Source organism: Leuresthes tenuis, unplaced genomic scaffold (assembly GCF_036924035.1).
Source record: "Leuresthes tenuis unplaced genomic scaffold, fLeuTen1.0.hap1 SCAF_6, whole genome shotgun sequence".
NCBI lineage: Eukaryota > Metazoa > Chordata > Actinopteri > Atheriniformes > Atherinopsidae > Leuresthes > Leuresthes tenuis.
In genome coordinates this window covers 18,631,283-18,656,052 of record NW_027325360.1, presented here as the reverse complement: position 1 = coordinate 18,656,052, position 24,770 = coordinate 18,631,283, and the positions used below count along the sequence as shown (strand labels likewise).

At 43.9% G+C, this 24,770-nt stretch overlaps 1 protein-coding gene across 2 annotated transcripts in view; it reads left to right on the top strand.

The window, feature by feature from the left end:
• Window positions 1-3,985: 3,985 nt before the first annotated feature.
• Window positions 3,986-24,770, top strand: part of setbp1 (SET binding protein 1) — a 36,416-nt gene continuing 15,631 nt past the window's right edge. The window contains exons 1-2 of one of the 2 annotated variants that reach the window (XM_072388041.1): window positions 3,986-4,484; window positions 11,041-11,633. In XM_072388041.1, coding sequence (XP_072244142.1) covers window positions 11,199-11,633 — 435 coding nt within the window. In that variant the 5' untranslated portion in view covers window positions 3,986-4,484; window positions 11,041-11,198. The other variant, XM_072388042.1, reaches the window with a different exon arrangement.

The window sequence follows — 24,770 nt, the reverse complement described above, 5'->3', positions numbered from 1 at the left end:
CACATATTCACTGACTTGCTCACAGCAAAGACCTTCTCTCCTGCACACGCACATATACACACTCCTCTCCCTCTGTCTCAGCTAACCCCATTACCTCTGTCAGTCCCAGGGGTCTCTCAGCTCTGATGAACCCTCAGCTGCCCTGTGAGATTAGTGGACTCCCTGAGAAAAGCCCCTCATTGATTGAACGTGAGTCTCTGCTGTTCGCAATGTCAGCTCAAGGTTGACACGTTGACTCTCTTCCTCCAGCGCAGTCAAGTGCTGCGGCTTTGTTATTAATATCAGCGGGTTAGTATTATTTCATCTCTGCTGATTTTACTCTTTATATTATTCATAGACACAGCAAAGCAATTATTGACATTCGCCTTCGGAGTCATCTTTGATTTACTTCTCAGTGTTTCTCTCCAGTGGCCCCACTTAAAGCAATTATTAATTGTAAACTAATTTCTCTTCACTTCTTCTACACAGTCTTTCACTCTCTTTTCTCCCCTTCAACTGAACCGCAGAGGAACTAATGCCACATAAAAGCTTTAGCATTTGGTAAAGTGGTTTGAATTCACTTCTATTCATTGCACATCAGGCAAAAGAACAAATTTACTCTACATCCTACTTGAGTAAATGAAGATCCTCCACACAAAAAGGCAGGGAGAGATGGAGATGGACTTAGACAAATGACTGGATCAGTGAGACCAGTTCTGTTTTTGTGCTGAACCTGGTGAACGATGAATGACGCACCAGATTCTTTATAGTGGTGAATAGAGATGAAAGGATCAACCAGATATTTAGGTAATTCCCACAGAAATGTTGTGTCTTTTTCCTTCCAATCATAATTCAATATTTACAGTTTAAGCTGGAAAACTGCTCCCTCTTGTCCTCCTGTATCTGGTATCCATGGCAACAGATTTGAGAACAGAGTGCCGTCTTTATGTGTCTGTGAGTATGTGTCTGAGTGTAATCTCTACTGATACACAGCAATTGATTGGTTTTTAGGGAGCAGCTGTTGACCCCTCGATCTCTGGGTTCTCTTTGTGCTCTTGCACACATCTCAGATCAATGAATGTGAACATTCACACTTAGAATTTGCAATTCTAAACTTATTTTAGAGTCAGTTTCTGTTTTTTTTTTTCAACAGAATGATAAATTAATTTTTCCCAAATTAAAATGTACCATTAACTTGAGTTCACACCCCTGAGCTTAATATTAATGACTTTATCAGAGCAACCTAATCAATTTATAACTCAAGCCCCTTAGGCTCTGAGATGATACAGAAGCATGAAGTCAAGTTCCTATTGTCATTTTGACATGGTAATGTTCAACCTATTTTTATAGTCAACACTTTAATGTTTCTAAAAATGGTAGCGAAGCATACAAAAGCACATGCTCAGAAACACAACCCTGGCAAAGTGCCCACAAATGGAAGAATGAGAAAAATAAAAATGCACATTTACCCAGGTGACACTGCTGTGAAGCACTACCATTGAATTAGTGACCATGTTTACTCTAAGCGACATGCACACACAAAAGAGACATTTGTGAATTAGCTGTATCTCAGTAGGGGAAGTGACAAGTAACAGCTTCCAGATTGCTGATGGCATTGCAGATTTTTAACTACGTGAGTTTGGAATTGACTGTTTACATGCCGCCACCCTTACTGATGAAATATCTCCCTGTGGACGCACTATACATGCCCACGCACACACCCACGCACGCACGCACACGACAGGGTTGAGTAACAGCTCGTAACTTTGGGCCACCAAGACAGAAAGGTCATCTGACATCATTCGTATGGCTTGTTAAAGTTAAAGAAGGTTTTCCATACATGGAAGGTCAAATTTAGCATGCAGACTCAATATAAACTTAACTCCTGACAGCGATGAATTGCTGGAACAACTGTGGCTTTTTCATTCTTGTTTGATGTGAGTTTTCCATCCTGCTATTTGACATATTAAGGGGAAAGCACCAGCACTCGCACACAAACCCCCCCCCAACACACACACACGTTAACAGATCCACTTTAATCTGCCCTCATTCTCCCACTCAGCCCCATGCACACACCCATGTTGTTTTACTCTGACTGAAATGTGTTGGTGATGTGTGATGTGGCAACTTCTGTCGCTGGGCACACAAGTTGAATTGGAATAAATGAAGCTGCGCATGTCAGATCACATCATCGCAAGTCATTCCAGAAGTAGTGGTTTCCGCCCAAACCATTTCCCTTGAAGACAAAAGGTGATACATTTTATTCATAGGTTAGTTCACAGGTTTGCAGAATGTTTCGTGTCAAAATACCCCTTAGAGTGTGCATTAGAACAGTTTCAGATACGATTTCTGATAATTCAGCAGAGGTTTGCATCGCTGCAGACTGTAGCTGAGAAACCATTCATAATGTTCTTTTTTAATGCTAGATATCCATTTTATCTGAATTGAACTGATAGGGAAGAAGCGATCTTTTGAGGCAGTCACTGATAAAACACTTTATTCACAGTCCATTTTTAAAAAAATATATCAATATTGTTATTTTTGATAGCTTAGTCCCTTCGTGGGCTCTTACATTTGAGTGAAACTTGAACTGGTCCGGACTGCATGCAGGCCAGTTTAGCATCTGGATGGTGGTACTATGTGCCGAATATCGTTTGTCTTCATCTTTCTGAATCAACCAAAGCTTAAAAAAATAAAAAATCTTTACAGATGCAAGTCGACTCAAACATGCCATGTGCACAAATGCTCCCACATATCATCATGGAGGCTAACTACACCCTGATGACAAGCCAGGTGGCTCTCTCTTCTTTTTTTCTTTTTTTTTTGTTAAGAAAAGAAGCAACTTCCATTTGCCTCAGGACCAAAGAGGATGGCTGCATTTCAGAATGTTGTTTATAGCTTTCACATGTGGATTTAGAGTTGGACTGGGTTAACGTTGTTGTTTGGGCGTTTTACTGAGCTCATGCAAAGAGTTCCAGCACAGAACAATGTCTATTTCTAATGCAGGGTCCAAGATCACAGCCAGTCTGTATGTCCTTTCGGTCATTTCCCCAAATGGTCTCCATTTTTCATATATTTTGTGCCATAGATGAAACATTTTATATTTTGGCGTTTGGAGCCTCTGCCATTTTCCTGACGATGTTAAAGACCTTTTGATACTTGTCCTCATAAGTAATGGGATGATCCAATAAGTATAATTCTTTTCATTACTTCCCTTGTCTTTCGTTGCCCCTGTTCCAACTTTTTAAAATTCTCTAGCCAACAGCAAGTTTTCTTTTTCAGCATTTGACATATATTGTTTTCGTTCCCTTTTAGATTCAATACAGGATGTTGAAAACAAAAAAGAAAACAGTGGAGCAGCCTGATGGATGTTCATATGGAGGTTTGCTTCTTTCTTTTATCAGACGATGAAGTTTTCTCACCTCATACATGAGGTCCAACTGCACATAGTTGCAGTAAATTCACAGATGTGTTAGGTGAGGTCGTGTTGGATAAGGTCCTCCTGTACTTTTCCAACCATGACAAAAGATCTACAGAGAAATGACCCAGCTGATCCGACTCAAACTGATCAGGGTTCAGTCTTTTGAGAGCTTAAACTTTTCTTATGTAGCATGATTTCATGGTGCTCATGATAATTTTTGTTGTTTCAGGCATTTCAAAACCATGAAACCTGGAACTATTATTCGTAATCATTCTTATCCAGTTGATTTTGTGTCATCTCATTCAATCTGTCCATGATATAGGCTACACATGTTGCCTGTCTGAACCTGTTGAAAGAAGGAGGAAAATAACTTTCTCTGACAGCGACTCAGTCAGCACAACAAGCTTTAGCCAGATGTTGCTTTCCCTATTTGCATTAATCTAAAATAACACCATGCCTGTATGAGCTGTCTCTCAGGAGAAAATGCTGGTGAAAGCAGGAGGAGGCTGGATAAAAAGGGGACGTGCTGATCTTGCTTGCAGCCAGGTGGCGGCGATGTCGCTCCTCCTCTCCTCTCCACTGAACCGCTCAGCTTGGCCAGAGCTTTCAGTCTGCTGGGTGAGATCATTACCAGACACCAGGCTCCGGGACCTGACATTCACCGATCGGAAAAGCAGAGAAAGAGACGGAGGCACGCACACGCAAAGAAACAGAAAGCAGTGATCCAGTGCAGCCAGCGACAGAAAGCGACCCAAACCACCGCGTCCTGCCTCAGCTCCCCGCTCTTCTTTACTGACGGCTGAAAGCGCGGTCTTGCCGCTGAAATTTCCCCGCTGGATTTGGGCTTGTAGTCGGATGCGGGCAGCTTGTTTTGACTGCAGTACTAGTCCCTCTCCCCCTCCTCCTCCCCTATCAGTCGAGTAGCGGATTTGCGAGGGATCTCAGCGCTGTGCAGCTTCCCGAGTAGCAAACGATCCCGCAAGGCATCGGATACGCACTCTGCACCGCCGCGGCTCTCCACGACACGAGTCCACCGGCAGGAGCCTCTGAGGGTCTCATTTCTGTGAGGAACTGGACACAAGCGGCAAGTTTCCGACTGGATTTTTTTTTTTTTTTTTTTTTTTGCGCCTGTTTGGCTACCTTGATTCTGTCATCAGATCGGCTGCAAATCCTATTTTTTCCCCCTGAAAGCCCAGTTGACGCCATTTTCCCCCGGGTTTTCTGTAAAAAAAAAAATCTCTCTCTCTATATATATATATTTATATACATATAAATATATATATAAATATATATATTTTCCGGCACCGTTTGACAGCTCCCCAGGAGGCTGTCATCCCCTCCGTCGCTTGAGTAAAATGTGTCTAGGCTAAATGGATTGTAAATGATCTTGATAAAATATTCACACGTTAGAGCCGACTGTGTGACAACATTAGACATGGGTAAGTAGCCCCGGTTGACTGGCCACATTCCACACCTGAACACACTTCTCCTGTAAATGTGTTCACTTTTGTGTTGATATTATTTGCTGCTCTGTCTGCTTTTCATGTGGGCTGTTTACATGCCACCTTGACCGACGTTTTGTCTGTGCCATTGTTGCTCCTTAAATCAAGAATGTGAAATTGCTTGTAGTCACATGCCAAAAAAAAAAAAGAAAAAAATCGTTTGAGCACATTCACGCGCGCTCATACTCACACGACCACGCGCAGATGCAGGCACGTAGACACCCCCAAACAATGCTGTGCAGCTCAGGTATGCACCGTTGAGTATTACTGTGTAATACCTTGGTAATTCTGTGGCTGTGAGCTTAAACGTTTAATTCGGCCAATGCGATGAAGTGTCCACCACACTGATCTAGGACCAGCTCCTCCACTGCTCTTAGATCAGATGTTGATCCATCGGGATGGGCTTCCTGCATCTTCACTGTCCATCCCACAGCATCTCAGTCTGTGACATGCCAGCAAGCAGATGGTTGTCACTTTCTGAAACTGTCATGCTGCATTAACCTGCTATACACCAATGATTTTGGTTCAATGTTTTTTTCTGTTCTGGTGGAGTTTTCAAGTTCTGGTGGAGTTACTGAGGGCAGAGAGGAACAAATGTTACGAAAAAGTCCAGAGGTGCCACGTTGAAAGTATGCCCAGTGTATGCTCAGTGTGTTACATTTTGGCTTGTTCCTAATTTCAGCACACTATCTGCAAATCCCGCCATAGCATCAGTGCAGACATGCCAGTGTGGATACACGTGGCGTCGCTTGTAGTGCATGGAGCAGTGGGCATGATGAAAGTCGGTGCTGCTCCTCTCTAATTATGTTTAACAGCAACCGATCAGTTTCCCATGGGTGTCAGAAAAATGTGCGGCCAAAATTGATGGTCTTGTAAAGCAAGGTGAGGGCTGAAAGTCAGTGGCAGTATGCGGCTTTTATCAGCAGCTCCCAGAAACCTCAGTCAAAACCACAGAACCAGAAGACAAACAGACGAGCTTGAGTTCGTCAAGGAAAGTGTGGAAATATGATCAGATCTCTGTGATATGTGGGAGTCAAGCTGCGAAAATGAGCGCTGGGTGATAAAGGGCATAAGAGGAGAGGCAGCTGTAAAGAGAGGTGCGTGACCAGGTGGAAAGAGAGGAGGTTGAGGGTTGGATAATAGAGGTGATTCATTGATCTTGAGTTGTTTGCAGTTTCAACTCCCCTCAAACCTGGCAGCGATTTTGTGGCTATTATACTCCCTATTAGGCAACGAGATGCCCGTGCCACCTTTAAATTAAAGCATGAGAAATCGATTAGGTGTATCCCCTTCAGAGCTGGATACCTTGGGTCGAAATAGGATCACAGAGAGATAGTTGGGAGGAGGGGGTGTGTGAACGGGATCCAAGGACAAATCTAACTGTTGGCAGGCTCTCTTAACAGAATATCAGCACTGGAGCACCTTTTGGCAGAGCACACAGAAAGAGGGAGGTGGAGGGTAAAGGAAAGTGGTAGCACAGAGAAGAAGGGAGAGAACAGGAGTTGGGGGGGGAGTGAGGTAAGGGGAAGGAGGAAGACAGTTGGGGAGTAGGGGAGGTGTTTTTGCTGACAGCCATTTTGTGGCTTCTGCTGCAGTTAAAATGGTTTAACATTCATCTGCTTGTGCAGGGTAGTTAGGTGAGGATGTTTTTAGTGCTACCTGGCATATGGCTCGACCAAAGGATCTGTGCGTATGCTCCTGCACGAAGCAGCTTTAAGGCCATCATTTTCAATTATGGCTGCCCCACACATGGTGCTTTATGAATGTCCTTCTAGCTGCCCTAGTTGAACACATGCTTGTGCCATCCATGTTAAACAGCGGAGAGAGAGAGTCTTTATTCATAAATGCATTCTATTAACACAAAAAATCAGGATAAGCACTTTGATGGCCTCCTTCACCTTGGTCTACTCAGATGCAGAGGACTAATAGACCCTCAGCTTGAAGGCTCGTATCTGTGCCCACTGGACTTGAGCACCAGAAGGCTGGGGCTCTTCCTTTTGATTTATGTGCAACTGACGATTGGATCCTTTTTAGAAACCCTGCCTCATCCAAAGGCTGCAAATAAAAGAGAAAAATAATAAATTAAAGAAGGAAATTCAAATATTCAGTCGCAGATCGCGGCGCTTGTACTTCCCTCACATTTAAAAAGGAAAAAAATGACTGGTGTGAGTCTGTTTTTGTAAATGTGTCTGTTCATGCATCTGTCTGCATGTGTGTATGAGCTATTTGCGAGTCCACCTCAGGCAATAGGCTGCTGGGTATGCAGCCTTAAAAGGTTGTGTTTCTGCTGCCATCCCACCATCCCCTCTTCCCCCCTTTCGCTCTCTGTTTTTTTTTTAACTCACACTCTTTTCTTCCTCAGTTTTATCTGTGTGTCTGCATCATTCACCATCTCTCCTCTGTCCATCTGTATTCCATTATCGATGCTTTATCATAGTTGTTGGTAAGGCAAAATGTTGCACGACTGTCTCATTCACAGCCTCTCACATCCAGCACAGGGACTGACCTTATGCTATTTGAGAGGGAAGCTGGTTAGCGCTGGCAGTTTTGAGAACATAATAAAGCTATTTATGCAGTGAGACTGGCCTCTAACAATCAGCCTGCTGTCTGAGGCTAGTTGAGGTGTGTGTGTATGTGTATCAGTGTGTTTGTGTGCATAAGAGAGAGAGACAGTGAGGCTCAGGCTAAGTAAGTAAGTGAGGGAGGCCCGAGGAGGGGTCAGCCTTACATAAACTCTCAGCCTGCCAGTAACAGTTCCAACACCGCTTAGGGCACCAAGCGGGGAGGGAGGAGGAATAGCCATGACCCAGCTAAGTAGTTTAAGCAGTAATAGCCAGGAATCATTGCTGTACTTAGGCGGGATGCCATTCTGCTGTCATACTGTGTGACAGTCGTGAAGAGACACTATGTCTTAAGAGCATCACTCAAAGGGGAGTTTCTTCTGAAGTTTCTATTTGATCTGTGAACGTGTGTGCGTGTCACATTGTGCTTGGCAGCTGTCTCTTTTTCCTGTCTTTGTTTGCAGTCACATGCTATGCGTGGTATGTGTGAAAGCTGAGGTGGCTTCCACACATACCATTCAGACAAGTCACCACACTGGCATAGGGTCCAGGGAGACTCTTGAAGGACCAAACAGGGTCATGTGGGCACTGTGTTAGATCAGGCTGAGACCAGGCCTATACTTCATATCCTTTATTTCTTCTGTAAAACTTCAAATACTTGCCAGCTATTTAATGACCACAGTGGCGGTTTTGAGTTTTTGGATGATTTCCTAACTTCCTGGATGCTGATGGTTTATATTAATTTAAGCGGGGTACAAAAATCACTCCTAAGAATGCTTATCCATCAAAGTGTTCACTTGCCTGTTTTATTTATGTAGTAGTGTGACCGATTGATGTAACTCTTGCCATTGTGTGGTTAATCAGTGTACAGGGTCTGATTTGATGACTATTTAGTGGAAGACATAAATTAAGGAGACTCTGACATCTGAGATTTTCAGGCTGCCAAAAAGCTTTGCACTCAAAATCGAGAGATGAACCGCAAAAGAAAATAACATTGGACTGTAAAAAGAAATTTGAGAATTTGGTTCCTCCATTCTCATTCCTCCATTAAATCAGCTGTGGTTGGACAGCTAAGTTAAAAATCTCGTCGGGTTTCTGAAAAGTCGCTGTGAGGTCATAGTACAGCAATACACAGCAACAAAATTTATGTTAGGATTTAGTTTCAAGCCATCTAACATTTCAGTTTCAGTGTTGGCTGTGTGCTTTGAGTCACTGTCCTCTCTTCAAACTTTGTTGTCTGACACAGGTCGACACATTTGTCAGTTCCTGGGACATCTTCTGATTTCATTACTCACTTGATAGATGTAGTACCTCCAGTACCAGAGGCAACAGCCCCACAGCATGATGCAACCTCCACCATGTTTTACTCCTGGTGGGGTGTACTTTTCCTTATTGGGCTTCATTTTGCAACCTGTGAACAAGTTGAAGCACTTAATTCCCGAAAGCTATTCTTTGGTTTCCCTCTCTTCGTAGAGAATTCTCCTAAAAAACTTTGCAAACTTTAGTCCTTATTGTTTTTTGTACCCTTCTGTCATTAGTGGTGCCTTCCTTGCCCTTTGCCCATGGAGGGCTACATCACTCCATCACTCCATATTGCCCCAGTCAGCCTGGAGCGTGTTAGATGTCTTGTGTGGCTATTTTTCCACAATCAGACTTTTCTCATTGTGTATCATTGGGGAACATCACATAACATTTTTCTCACTTATTGAGAAGATTATGATCTGTTGAAACAGGCATTTAATGATCTTTGACAGTTGCCACGTGGTGGTTCCAGCATTTCTCTCTCAATGCACTCCTGCATTTGTTCCAATGAGTAAGAAACGGGAAACAATCTGTCATTCCTATTAAATAACACTGTTTTATTTTTGAACAGTTTGTACAGTATAAGATGTTTTAACTTCAGGTTACCAATACTTTTGACAATGAAATCAGGATTGTAAAATAGACTTAAGCAAGACTCTTTCCATACATGTATTTGTGAATGAAATCATTCCAATTCTTTGATAGGAAATTATTCTGGAAGTGTATCAGTAGAGTTCACAATGTTAACTCTAAGAAAAACACTGCACGGTCCTTTATATTTCTTGATACATAGTCAGCTTTGAACTACCGGAACTTACATTAAAAATTCTAATAAGTGGTTTCAGATCAGCAAACTGTACAGCTAACGAGAAGGGCTAAAGTAACGGTTCTTTTGTTTCTCTTTCAACAAAGATTTGCAGAAGTAAAATGACCAATTACCAGCTTTGATCTGTGTGCTGGCTTACACTGACAAGTTTGTGGAAATACCCCTGCGTATTATGATTATTCAATCACACTGCAAAGCATGTGCTGTAAGTCCTTTTGGGTATTACGATGGTGATCAACCGTTTGCACAGTAGCTTTGGCTTATACAGGAGTACAGACTGAGAAAACATATTTAGGTAATCCAAAATCCCAGCAGCAATCAAATCGAAGAGTATAAAGCTTGCAGGTGTTTAATGTTTCTTGTCTGTTGTAAACACCTTAGTCTTCAGATGTCTTCAGCAAGCAGTAAGTTTTTACAAGAGTCGTGTCTGCAGATAGTGGTCTGGTCTGGGTTCTCATTATTTTAAATGGTGTCAAGCTAAGCTCAGCTTGTGAGACAGCATTCCTGACTTCCAGCTCAGTCATGCCTCTTGTCATATTGACTGATGGGATTCCCTGGAGTTGTGGTGAGAAGTGAAGTCCAGTGTTTGTTTTGGTTGCTTCCTGTTTATACCCCTGGCCTGCGTAAGTGCACATGTATGTGTGTGTGGATGTGAGTATGTAGATGTGCAATTATCCAACACAGAAAACCTGAATCCTGTGAGGAATGGCGACACAATCTTTTCTCTAAATAGCAGCAGGGGTGCAGATGTGTAGCCGTCTCGGTGACAGCAACTTTGTCATTTGGATGTGTCGCTATGTGCATGGTTGTATTTATTTTTTTCTAATGCATGCATGTAGCAATGCTGCTGCATGCATGTGTAAAAGAGTTCAGACGCTGTTTTTTCCAGACCAGCTCGTAAACCACATCTGGGGAAAGAATTTAGATTCCTTCCCTCCGTCTTGCTTTGCTGTCTTTCGTTTTCCCCCTGTGTGATTCTCTGCCTCCTTCCCAGCTCTGTTGAAAAGCAGAAAAAATAACGACAGAAGTCCGCTTCGTTGTTTTTGTTTTTTTCTTTTTTTTTGTCCTCAGGCTAACTTCAGCCTGGCTTTAGAGCAGAGAGGAGGAATGTCTTATTTTGCACTGATCACTCTAGTATCTGCATGGCTCTGCTTCAGACCCGCTGTAGGGATGGAGTGAGGAGGGGAGGGTGATAGGGAGAGTAAAGAAGGGAGCAGTGGGAGAAAAAGCAAACAATACTGGGTGTCAAAATTCAGAAAATTCAAAATGCAAATAAGAGCCTGGCAGCACGCCTCTACACAGCTCTGTGTATTTGTCTTCATATTAACAGCAATGTAGTTGTTGACAGTGAACAATCCCGTGCTGAGAGATAGTAATGGAATAGAAGCTGTGGAGATGACAGGACGGTTTGCCATTTTTTCCCTAATCATGTCATTCATCTTTCCACAGACTGTCCCTGGCTTCGCTGTGTTCCTGTGGGACAACAAACACAACCTCAGTAGCTGATTGACAACAACTAACCAGTCCACCAGATCACTGCTCTCTGTCTTCCTATTGGCTGGCTGCCACAGCTTCCCCCATCCTGACTGGCTCTGGCGGGAGCGTGGATGGAGCCAAGGGATCTGGTTGGCTCAGCCCGACCCAAAGAGGCGGACCTTCAGGGAGGAAGGGTGGGGCAAAATGAGGGGAACCAGCTAGGGGCAAGTGGCATCGGGTTGGTGCGCAGTGATGATGTGATTAACAGTGGCGTCAGTGAGGGGGAGGGTTTAGAGGAACAGGGGGAGGGGCTTATGGAGGAGCAGGAGTTCTCCATCAAGGAAGCAAGTTTCCAGGAAGGAAGTCTAAAGTTGAAGATACAGACCACCAAGCGCACCAAGAAGCCCCCCAAGAGCCTTGAGAACTATATTTGCCCACCGGAGATCAGGATGACCATAAGACCACCAATTGGAGAGGGCAAAGGAGGACGGCAGGGGCGAACAGGAGGCGGGGCAGGAGCAGGGCGGGGCCCAAAGGACGAGGAACGAGCACCCCCGAGAAAAAGGGTAAGACAACATCACAGCTGCCTCTTATGCATTTAAAACGAGTGTAATTAGATGTAAAGTGTAATTCTTCTTTTTTTTTTTTTGTAAGTTAGAGTGAAAATCTGATCCCGTCTATCTTAACATCTCTGTACCTTTCTCAGTAGCTTCTTTTGCCGGCTTGGTTACAAAGAGTCAAAGTTTGCTCTGTAAATTGAAACCGCTGTGACTGAGATCACACAGTGACACACACACACACACACACACACACACGCAGACGTACACGACACACATCCACATAGCAGCTGAGAATAGGGCTGACACAAGCAAGTGACAGCTGGTGTCTGCCCTCTCCATTTGTGGTCATACACACAGAGACCTTTCCTGTCTCCTCTCCTCATCGCTCGTGTTCCTCTCCACTTCTCTCCTCTCCTGTAATGAAATCAGCCATTGTGGGTCCCAGCCTTTACCCCTCCCCTTCTCCATCATCCTGCACACACTATACTGGTTTTTGGAGTGTGTGACACTGTGTATGTACAGGTCCTTGGGGAAATCTTGTGTTTGCGGGGTGTGTTGACCTACACGGTGGTGTGTGTGACCAAACCTGACAGTCATCTCAATGGTACTGAGCTCGACAGGCCCAGCAGGGCTGGAGGCGTTGTATTGTCAACATGGTGCTGAGTAGTGTTTTGCTCTGTCGTTCTTTGGTCTTTTGGTTCCCACTCAAATTCAAGGGGCTCATGAGGTAATGGGGTCCCTGACTGTTATTTTTACCAGCCTAATCTAGCACGGAAAGCTTCAACTCCATCCATTGTCTCATTTGAGCCAGTGTTAACGAAGGGTTTGAAAATAGTTGTGGGATGTTCATCAAAGAGTTTGTTGTTGAGGGAAACTTGTGCACGGCAGACAATACCCATAAAAAACAACCCTTTTATAGAGAATATCTCTTGACATTTTCTCAGAAAGATGAGGTTATGGAAATACAGTTTTCAGCCAATTAGAGGCTGCATGCTGGTCATCCTGTCAGTTTTTTGTTAAAAGTCGTAGAAAGAGGAGAGATGGAAAAAGTGCACGATTTTGCTGCAAAGAATGTTCAAACCAGATCTCACTCTTTTCCCCCCGTTTTTATTTATGTCTTGAGCTTGTTAATTACTGGATAATTACAGTAATTTTTTTGGGCTGATTGTAGATGTTTGGGATTCATAACAGAGCGGAGACTCAAAGTCAACAACGATGGAACCGTAGCTCTGTGTTTATGTTTGTAGCGTTATTCACACAATTATTTGCTTGGAAAGAAAATGCGGTGGCTGCTTTGTCGTTGGCAAAAATGAACTTAATCTGCAGCCAGAGTTTTAGTTAGCTGTCTGTGGGATGTGTACTCTCGCCATAAAGTAGACTGTCTGACCTGCTTGTGCTGTTCTGTAAATGAAGAATGAAAAGACATGTTTACCACAGAAAAGATTCAGTGTTTCCATTAGAAAGCTGAGTGGGCTGAGCTCATCTCTCTTATGTTTGGGAGCCATTCCTAATCTAGCGCCATCAACCCTTAATTGGGAAGCCCACTGCTTGATGATGATTGACAGAGGTTGTCATGGTGACAGGGCGGAAAGCTGGTGTCTGTTGAGGTTTGAGGCTTGTGGAGGGGAGGGAAGCGGAGTAGAGAATGTGTTGATGTTGGTTCAGATCAGTTTCAACCCTTCATCCTCTTTGCTCTGTCCCTCAGTCACTCCCAGCCACCTTCCCCTCCTCTTACCCCAACATGGTTTCCCTCCATCCACCCATCACCTGCCACCCCAAGGGTGTAATACAGGCAGGCTCGCTGGAGAGGAACGGGTTAAGGAGAGAGGCTGGGCTGTTTCTCTGTCTCCCTCTCTTTCTGTGAGCCTGTGTGTGTGTGTGTGTGTGTGTTGAGGTTAAATACTCTCTTTGTGGTGTATGTGAGGCTGTGTGTCAGGAGGGGAGGGGAGGTGAGGTGGGGAGCAGATGGACAGCCTCTCCACTCTCTGTTGTATTGTGTCCACATCTACTCTTTCCCGCTCTCTCCCTCTTTATCTTTTTATCTGTCTCTCTTTCCACACTTGTCCCTGCAGTCTTTTCTTCCCTCAAGTCTTCCTCTTTTCACGCACTCTTTTTCATCACTCTTTTCTTCCTCTTTCAGCCTCTCTTGTCTTGTAGCAGATGGCAGCGTGGGGCAGCAGCAGCGGAGCAGAAGCCAGAGTGTGAGCAGGAGAAGGGGAAAGGAGAAGGGGGTTGTGGAAAGAGGTGGAGGAGGAGGAGAAAGGAGGTGGGGGTCAGGCATATGGAGAGCCTGGTTAAGGGGCCCCCTCAGAGGGAGTGTGTATGTGCGTGTGGTAGTGTGGTGAATAGAGGAGGGAGAGAGGCAAGATACAATAGAAACCCATTAAAACGGAGATTTGACTCTAATAGATAGAAAAGGGGAAAGACAGACAGACAGATAAGAAGGAAAACATGTAGCATGACATGGAAGTGGTGTTTTTAGTCATCCTCTCTTATGTGGCATCCCAAGAATCTTCTCCTCTCTTCTCTTCTGCTCTTGCATCGCTTTGCGGCAGAATTTACTTGTTCAATGGTGGAAATGGGCTCGAGTGGGTGCTTGCATTTTTCTAAGAAAATGAATATAAACCTAAATCTCAGTCTCTGTTTGCTAATAAAGTACGCCATATGTAAAGTTTATGTGCCTTATAGTTCTGGCAAGAGTATCCATTAGAAGTATCATCCCACAAAATAATGCTTCACATTAAATAGATTCAAAAGTGATACTTATATGATTCTACACCTGTCTGTAATGACACATAATGATATTTATTTGCCACTCGCTACAAAGTAAATTACTGAGTATCTATTATGTAGAGAGTCGTGAATGAGACAAGAAGGGAGAGAGGAGAACACAGAGAAGAGGAATAAAAGGTGTAATTTCCTAGTCTTAAAGGGAATCTCATTCTTTTATCATCTTCATAGCAGGCATCCATAACCAGGGGAGTCATTGAGCAGGCACGTCGTGTCAGGGGACAGACCCACATACACACATTAACAGGATATGATGGGCTCCCCTTCTCTGTCTCCAGCTGACATCACACACATGCTGAACGTCCTCTCACACACAGCTCTTTGTCTGGGCACACTGTGTGTGTTTGGAAGATGAATGTGTGTGTTTTAATGGATTGGGTCCTGGGTCAACTGCTGCATCACTCCTCCAGACATGCATGTCCTCATGCACACAAACACATAGACGCACAGTTATTGGTCCGATGCCTTCACATGGCGCGGAGCATGCGCTGACTAAAGTGCTCTCTTTCTCTACTGCTCACACACATACACAAACACGCACAAATCATGTCGAGCAGTGATTGCAGTTAGAGAGAGTGCTTTCCTGGTTATCTGTCCAGTTCCCTGGACGTGCCAAATGTGGCTCTTAATCCATTTCACTATCTGTGGGGAGAGATAAGCCAGAGCTTTTCCAGGAGTCCAGGCCAGGCTGTGTGTTGTTGTTGTTCTATGTGTGTGTTTGCTTATGTGTATGTGTGTGTATTACTGGGTGCATCCAAAAGCCTGACGTTAGATGCACACTTATCTTGTCTTGACAGCCCCTCTGCTTGGTGGTCCTCCTGGCTATGTGTGTGTGTGTTGCTGCTTGGTGGTCTCCCAGCAGTGTTTGGGATTATTATGTGTTAGTCAAGTGCATTCACGGGGAAATTAATGCTGCTACGGTCGCCACGCCAAGTGTGTGTGCATGCAATACGTGCACATGTGTGTGTGAAATGGGAGGCCTTTTGATGTAAGCTTTTTTATCCCTGTCTGAGATGGCGGTTGGTGACCTGAGGGACTTGATGAGCTCATAAAATAGAAGCGTGTGTGTCAGCTTGTGTGTGATGCATCATGCTTACCCACAGAGAGCAATCCCTGACTGATTTATAAATATGTATGAACATGAAATGATCACCTCTGATATTGCTAGACCAAACTGTCATATTGGACCTTTCTGGTGTCTGTCATTGTGGTTAGAGCCTCATTTTTGGTGTCTGCTTGTGTGCCCTCGGTGTGCAGCGTTTGAGAGTATGAACTGGGAATGCTTTAAGGGGCGTTTCCCTCTGGTAGATGGGGGATGGGACATGTGAATGTGTTTGTGTGCATGTGAGCTGGGGAGGGGTGAGTGATTTAGCACCACGGAAACACCAGCTGTCCATCTGTGTCTGACCCCCATACACACCCTATACACACTTGACACACACACTGACACACACACACACAACACGCCTCTTTCCATCTAACCTCTGATCTGTTCTCAACTATCTCTCAGATCTTAAGAAAGTCCAGTCAAAACACAATCTGTTCATATGTCTTTCCCCCACACACACACACCTATGCACAGCAGTCATATTTCCATCACTTCAGAGGACATCCTGGAGATGCACCCTACTTTCTTACACCTAATTTTAATATCATCTTAAATCAGGTCTTCATGCTGAAATACGAAGACTTACTTTTGTACCCCAAAGTAAGGTGAGTCCCCACAAAACTGGGTTATATCTCTAGAAAATGAGTAATAAGAAATACGAACCATACACATTTTTCAAGACTGCCTTAATCAGCTCTGCAGTAGCGCTCTCGCTGCAGCGTATCAACAATGAATGACTCCGCAAGGTCACTCCTTGTGAGCACATGTACATGCACACACACACAGAGACACACAGCCATACAAAGGAGCGCTGGAGGGCAGCAGAAGAAGAGGTGAACTTTGACCTCACCGGACATTCAAAAGCTGAGGTGATAGCTGAACTGCTGTTGTGCAAGTCTCAGTGTCTGCGTGTGCGTGTCTCCGTGTGTGACTCTGCCGCATTGTTTGTTTGTGCGAGTGGGTCAGGGTTGAGACAACTGGAGTCTGGCCTTTGCTTTCTTACCCTCGGGGCTGGATTTGGTGCCTGTGTGCATGTGAGTGTGTGCGTGCTTGTGTTGACCATTTGGTTAGAACTGTAGCTAATTTCTCAATCAGACACACACATACAATCTTCTCAATCCGTTCCAAAGGTCAAGCTCTATTCATCCACTATTGTGTCCGGTCCCAGTGGGTTGCTGTTCTTCTTCAGGCAGATGCAGGCTGCCTATAATAGCCAGTCTAGCTTAAGGTACATTTTAATAAAGACCTGGGCCACTTGCATTTAAATAAATGCCCGTGGCTGAGTCAGGGACCAGCTTGCCCTGAACATGCAGACCTGTTGTGTGGTCAGTTTTGTGCAGGGCAGTCAGGAATTTCAAGATGGGTTACAACTGATAAGGATTTTTAAACACGATGAAAGAAGTCAAACACAACAAGTCAAGCATATGGGAGCATAACTCAGTATCACACGTAAACTCTTCAGATGCCACGCAGCCATGAGTGTGGTTTTTGGACAGCATTTCACTTTGACTCACTTTGCTGTGGGATGGTCTGGAGGGCAGCCATGTTTGATGTCCTTTGCTGTCATAGATGATGTTGAGTCACAGCATTATGTGCTTCTGGTGGCTGCTTTGCTATCTCCATCATACTTCTGTGTTTGGTCAGTGTGTATATGAGGAGGAGTGTTTTCTCTGGTTTTCAGAGGAGTCCCAGATAGAATAGAGGGCAATGTTTGGTGCAGGGGAAGAAGGAACAGGGTTGAGGAGTCAAATAGAAGGAGAAGTAGAGCCAGAGTATTGACTTTCACCATGTCTCACTAAGTGCGTTTGTCAGTGAAATCTGACGGCCCCATCAGCTGTCTGGAACACGCCTGTGTGTTAGTGTTTGTGTGTGTCTACTAGCGTGGTTGAAAGGAAAAGACATGACAGTGCCCAACAATCAAAAATGCATTTTTGGTTAGAATTAGATGATTAGCACACCTAAATTATCCTCAGAAATAAATGGTAATGAACCAGTTTTGTATAATTACAATATTCAGATAAAAGAAGTAAGAAGTTACAGAACAAGAGGAAAAAAATAAATAACTTGTATAACACTGATAGAGTACATTCAGAGTAGTCCAGACACATTGATTGGCACCATACATTATATATTTGAACATTCAACAACAACAACAGCCTCTTAATGATTCTTGTAGCCACCTGGAGGCTTCATGCACCTGTCTGCTGTTAGTTTCTGCGACCCCTCTATTGCTTTTTGAAAGTTTGAAGGAGTCATTTTTGCAATGGCAGATTTCAACTTTCTCGAGATGTTTTCATAGGATTTAGGTTTGGACTCATCGTTTGCCAGTTTAAAACTCTCCGTTCCTAATGAAGAGTTTGGTGCTGTTGAATGTTTGCTTCAGGTTGTTGTTCTGTTTAAGAACCCTAAAGACCAATGCCACAAATAAGTCCCACAGCATGAAACAACCGCCACCATGTTTGCCCTTTCCTCTTACGCTGCCATGCATTCCCAACAAACTCTGCAAATGTTTTCTCTCATTATAAACTGATAAAAAGATCATGGCTTAACAATGCGTTTTTGCTAGCAGTAGTCTTGCGTTCATATGCTTCTCTTTCAATAATGCTGGCTTCATCTTTTTTCCTCACCCATGGAGCCTTACATCTGTAGGTTTAATGCAGTGTATGGTACAGGCTGGAACCATCACTTCAGAAGCTCTTTAGATGTCTTGAGTGGTGTTTTTCTCACATTCCACCCCAAGGTTTGACTTCTCTCATTGAGTTTCTTCTTAGCATGATGTGCTGGAAGATTTTCCCTCTTGAATATTTCTTAATAGCATCACAAACTGTCAAAACTTGACTTGAAGAAATACGTCAGTTGCCTTGAAGCCTTTGGAATGATGTCTTATGATTAAAGCATTTTCCGATGCTCTTTAGTTAAATCTTTTGTCATCTGTAGTAAAATATAAACTGGGAACAATCAGCCTGCAGTAAAACTATTATCCACTTCAGTTCATGTGAACTCTACAAATTAGACGTATTCATTTGTTTGTTTCCTGTTTATTTAGAGGAACTAATTTAAGTGAGTCAAAAAGATATTAAAACTTTTTCTCCAGCGTTTATTTTTTTATGTTTAATTTTACTCCATGAGCCTTTTTCTGTACTATTTTTTTTCCAGCTTCAGCTGAATAGTTGCATCACCGTGGCTGCTGCATAAGACCAAACTTTAAAACCATGTAAAAACGTTTTCACACTGAAAACTTGTAATAGTAAAAATCGTGAAAAAACATCAAAGCCTGTCCTTTCAGAAAGTGATTGTTCCTTGTCATCCTGCCCCCGCTCTTTGCTATTCTTTATGTCTTTGCTCCAGGCTTTGTGAAATAATCTCTCTGTAGTTTGGCTTTTTATTTACACTCGCTGTCTCTTAAGTAAGGATACTGACATGAATAAATGATATAACTGTGTCTGTCTGTCCTTCTGTCTGTGTGTCTGTCCCTTGGGGCAGCTCAGACTAAACAAACAGCTGTGTTTATGAAGCAAGGAAGAAGCCACAAGGGTTTTCTGTTGACTGCTTCATTTCACCACAGACACATGCACACATCCACGCTCAAACACGCACTCGAATGTCCTGCACTCTTCATCTTTTACCTGCCCTGCTCTGTTGCGTTTTTGACCCCTTGTGTGTTCTACCCTGCTTGGTCTCTCTCCTCTGCTCCCTCTGCACAGTGTAATGCTCGTTCGCTTTCAGACCGAGAGGAATGCCACTCCGTGCGACCTTTAACCCACAGCAAGGAGGGGTGCTGGTTTAGACGAGGGAGTGAGGGGGCAGCTGCAGTCATGTGCCCAGGCCTGGAAAGAAACACACACACATGCACAAAGAGCCAGGTTGTTAGTTCGAATACACACAGACTAAGTCTTGCAGAGTTTTTTTTTTTTTTTTTTTTTTTTTTTTTTTGCCTCGACACAGCTCTAAATGTGCTGCTCTCACCCTTCTCTTTGTGACTCTCTGAGAAAGTGTAGGATGCTGCGCTTTGGTCTGTGTGTGTCTGTGAAGACACGAGTGGAGTGCAGCCTTACACAAAGGCATTATTGTTGGTGAGAAGGGGGCCTGAGGGGAGGCAGGCAGTCTGATTGGTTAAGACTATTGTGTCTCACTTGGCCCATTCTCCCTGTCACTGAGGATGTCATTACAGTGGCTCTCCAACTCTTTCGCTCCTCTCATCTCTTACAAGCCAAAGATTATCTGAGGACTTGAGTTATTCACAGAAACATGGAGAGTGAGCAATGAAACTGTCACTCCACAAGCCTCAGACTTAGAGCACAGACACTGGCGTTATTCTTCAAGACGCTATGAAGCTACCACTAACAACTGTTTGCAAGCATCCTTTGTTGGGAAACAGTTTTGCTCTTCAGTAATGGTAAATAATGGGTTTATAATGGTTAAAAATGCCCCAATTTCCAGATGCCAAAGAGAACATCTAACTTTCTTGTCTAAAACGTCGAAAAATGTTTCAACCCCTTAGGCATTTGAATATGAAAAATGTTGAGTCTTCATGGTTTCTGTGTCTGATTGTGTAGACCTGTTAGAATTTTGTCTTTTCCACGTTGCATACATGCACACTAGAAAAGAAAAGGATGAAAGTAGGAGGAACCTCTGTGCTAGCTGTTCAAGCAAAAAAAACAAAGTCACACCATTTTTGTACCTTTTCAGGCTCACTGTCTTAATGATGAATAATAAATGTGTGGATAAAGAAATCTCTTCCTCTCTTCACTCCACACACATACACGTAAGACTTGCCATGGGACAGTTGCTATATTTATATCCTCTCACAAAGAAGAAACATTGTTCATGAATGTTGGAGTGGCTGGGTGAATGAGAAGCATATCTAAAGCGCCTTGTAGAGCATAGACTTGGTTAGAAAGGTGCAACATAAGTGGATCATTTACCATAGATGGATTGATAGACTGTATTATTTGTGAATAACTAAGTGAGTGAGGCTTTGCTGCTATAGACCACAGAGAGGAAGTGTTTAATTTCAGCACAGCTTCTGTCTTGAATTACCCATCATTCCACACAGGAAGTCATCCCTTAGAGCTGCTCATTCGCTGTTAATTGTTTCCTGTTGTACAGAAGTGGTACGATTGGGTCATATGGTGCACAGCATACATAAACAACATGTTCTATTGGTTTTTTAATTTTTTTCACTGTGCTTTTGTGTGCATTAGTGCACTGTTTACTTCCATAGATGCAACAATGAAACAGTATTTTAACTCGTGATGAAGCATGCAATTTAGCATTAGATTTGGTCTTTTGTGTGTGTGTGTGTGTGTGTGTGTGTGTTGTTGTGTGTCTCTATATATGTACATTTTCTTTGTGTTTGCATGTGTGCAGACCGACATGTGTAACACTAGCCATAGAAGTTCCGCCGCATCTATAAAAGGAACAACTGGTACATAATCGCTGTAATGACTATGAAACAACTCTAACATGGCTCTTAGAGCTATTCAGAAGCAGGAGGTACATACGCCTGTGCACACCATTAGAGCTAATAGTGGGGATTAGATGTATACTTTGTGTAGTATGTAAATCTGTCTGCCATTACTGAGCGGGTGAAAATCTCCAATTGCCCCATAATAACATGCCTCGGTTCAGCCAATCAGGGCCTTTTGTTCAAATTGAGTCATCAACTTGCGAGCGTGTATGAAAAGAGTGTGACAAGGAGACTCTTTGGTGTTTTGCTCCTATCTTTAGGAGCTCTCAAGTCTGAAGGATTACTGCTGTGGACGTATTGGGGGGTATGGTACTTTAAACCTACCACTGTGCTTTGAATCTGGCTTGTACTTTAAAGTTATCGAAAGGCTGTTTGCGCTGTAGATCGAATGCTTTATCATGCCCAACAGAAAGAGCACACGACAGCAGCATGACAGAAGTGAATCGCACAAAAAAAAAGGTTTGTGGTTCAAATAATCAATCGCCTGCTCCAGTGGCCGTTGGCAAATCACATAGTGTATCACAGAATTAGTCCAAGAGTAGAAGTTTTGAACGGAGCCCAATTTTTAAAGTTTCCCACCCGACTTTCCCAGAAGCTGCTTTGTCTGGCATAGATGCCACAAGATTTGAGATAGACAGGCGGCTGAGAGAGAACGTGCTGAGTAAAAACAGACGTACCGCACAGACACAGATACACACAATTTTAGACTTTGGGTCTGATCCCAGTCATACACAAACTGTCCCACCTTGAAAACCCCTCCTCTTTCCACCCCTCTCTCCTCCCTCTTTTCTCTCTCCCGCTGTGGGTCTCCTCAGGCGCATGAATGGAAGTCTTTATTCCCGGGAGAACTGGTGGGAAGAACGAGAGAACGAGAAACAGGGATGAGGGGGTGAATGGGGGTGGGTGGAGGGGGTCTGTGAGAGTGGCTGCAAGATCAACACAGTGCCACGGCTCCTCTTTTCTCCTCCATCGCTTTTCTCTCCTTTTCTCTGTGGCCCCCACATCCTCACCCCGCCCGCCTCTTCCTACCCCGTTTAAGTGCTGTGGATACAAAGCCCTGTTAGTATTCATGGTGTTTGTTTGCAGAGGAGCTGTGTGTGTGAATGTGTACGTGTGTGTGTGTGTGTGTGCGCGCGTTCACAGAGCTGTCAGAAACACAGATCACAGGGAAGCAATGCTCTGAATGGAGCTGGAGAGAAGCGGCCACGATGGGGAGGGGTGGGGGCGTTGGGGTTTGAGGGTGGTGGTTCCCACAGGAGGAGAATGGTCAGTTCCAGAAAAGAGAAAAGAAGAAGAAAAGGATGAGGAGTTGAGGGGTGGGGGGGGGTGTACTAGACCACAGGAGCACAGGGGGGACTGCATGGTGTCAAAACCAAGAGAGTGTGTGTGTGACAAGGTGAGAGCGAAGGAAAAAGACAGGATCATATCAATCATAAGGTTTCAGAGGGAACAAGCAGTAAACGAGTCTAGGCACCTCTCTTCTTGTTTTTTCGTCTGTTCCTCTTCTTCCCTCCCTCTGCAGTTCTCATTCTTTTAGAAACCCCCCTCCTCCCTCCCCCTTTCTCCCTCCCCGCTCTCCGTCTCTTTCTCTTTGTGTGTCTCTCTGGACAGCTGCCCAGTTCCATACACAGGGAAAAATGAAACACTCTAACCACTGGGCGTGCAGCCAAATAAAAGGCTGCGAAAAACTATTTGAAGGGCAGCGTGTTTGTGTGCGTCTGGGCATGGAGTTTGTGTGTGTGTGTGTGTGTATGCTTGCTCGGATATATGTGTGTATGTGTGGGTTGTGAGATTTGGGTGTGCCTGGTTAGGGTGTTCTTTCCCTGTATAATGGTGCAACCAGGGTGCTCAGTCTTCATGTGTGTGCGTGAGCAAGAAGCGCTATTTGTCACCTTCCCTTGCATTAAACTAGAATAAAGAAGAGAGCAATATTTTGCAGCCAGACGTCCATTTAAATCGGCTTGCTGAGCGTTATGCATTCAAAGACACACAAGTATTTGTCAGTAAATATATGCTGACTCATTTGCAAAGTGCCTTTCAGTTGGGTGATTGCAGCACTTAGTCACATATTATCCATGACCTCCTCTGCTGCTGCGCTCTGACCTTATCTGATGGTTACATCACCACTGGAAAGGAATGTAAAGCCACACATATGCATGCATTCAGGTGTTGGGACTTTTTGTTACTGGATCTAAGTTGCTACAATGTTATTTACCCAGTGGAGGGAAGCTTAGTCATGGATGTTGATCTAGCTGTTGAGGTAGTACTCAGCAGCACAGCCCTGAGAGCCTCACGGAAAAGCTGAGGAGTCAATGTGTGTTAGCGATCTTTATCTTTATCGTTGCCTGGAACTTTTAGATGAAGAACTGTGTGAGAAAGGTTGAAGCCTCACAGGTCTTGTGCTTGTGAGCTTTGTAAAGGTTAGAGTCCATGCTTGTACTGATTCTCTGTCCGCTGCCCCCTGCTGCAGGCCCACAGTAACACATGGAAGTGACGGCCTATTTACACAGAACACGACAAGAGCACGAACACCTGACTCGTATCAGAATCACTTTGCCTTGTGCAACAATGTTTTTAATGTAGCTCTGGTGTAGCCATGCCGGCGTGTGAGTTATTCACAAGCCTAGCCCCCATCACTGTTATGTAAGAGTACTGCAAATCATGCAGTGCACGGATATCAAAATGTTGAGTGAATCAAATGACATTAATCAAATGAAAACCTGACAAATTGCACGAGGAGCCAAGGTTTTCCCAATCAGGAAAAGGCGAGAACAGTGCTGAGTTCTTTTCACACCGTGTCGATTGAAAACACAGACTAAAGTAGCTCGGACTTTATGACCACTATTTTATGTTTGCTTGTGTCAATAACAGACAGTGTGTGCATTTTCCCTGGAAATACCTCAAGAAGTGAGACATAGAGGAGGGGTGATGCGGGAGAGGGAGGAAACTAAGAACAAAAAGCTGAGCTGGTGCCAATAGAACCCAGCCTCAACCGGAAAAGGGGAGGTGGGGAGTGAGTGCTATTTTCTCATTTTTTTAATATCTTTTTCTTCTCTTTTTTCTCTTGTATCTCTAGTAGGAAAGGTGTCCATGACTCCTCTTTTTATTATCTCTCTGTGGTTGCTTTGCGGTCATCGGGAAGGATGCATTTTATTATATGTGTGTGTTTTTTTTAGTGTGTTTGCTTGCCATTTTTGTCTGTCTCACTTTAAACATCCCCAATCTACCTGTCTGTCTCTGTCTTCTGTGCCCTCCTTTAACCTGAAACAGCAGGTACTCCAGAACAGGTTAAATGAGAAAGCAAGTGTGTATCAGGTGTCTGTCATCTTATCCCTGTATGGACTCATGGTGTCTCTTCTCTGGTGCACACATGCACACGCACTCTACAAGTGAGGACACCATAGCATTGTGTTTGCAACATAGATGAGAGAGAGCATATGAATTTAAGTCTTCGCATTTGCTAGCTTTGTTTAATCATTTACAAGTGTTTATTTGCATGTGCAGTGTGTGTTTTCACCTGTGTTTTGTGAGTTGTGTGTGTTTTTGCGCTTGTGAGTTTGCAGCTTACCTCTCGTCAACAGACAGCTTCTGCACCGATTGTGGAAACAACTGTCACTACTTCGGTACTGAAAGTAGACGAGACAGTAGAAAGAGTAATAGAGAAGTGGTAGAGGAGCCAAAGGTAGAGCAGGACTTGCAAGTGAAAGATAGAGTGTCCAAATACGTACACTGTCCTGACAGCTGATGTATTTCATTTGGTGCATGCATTTGTAGA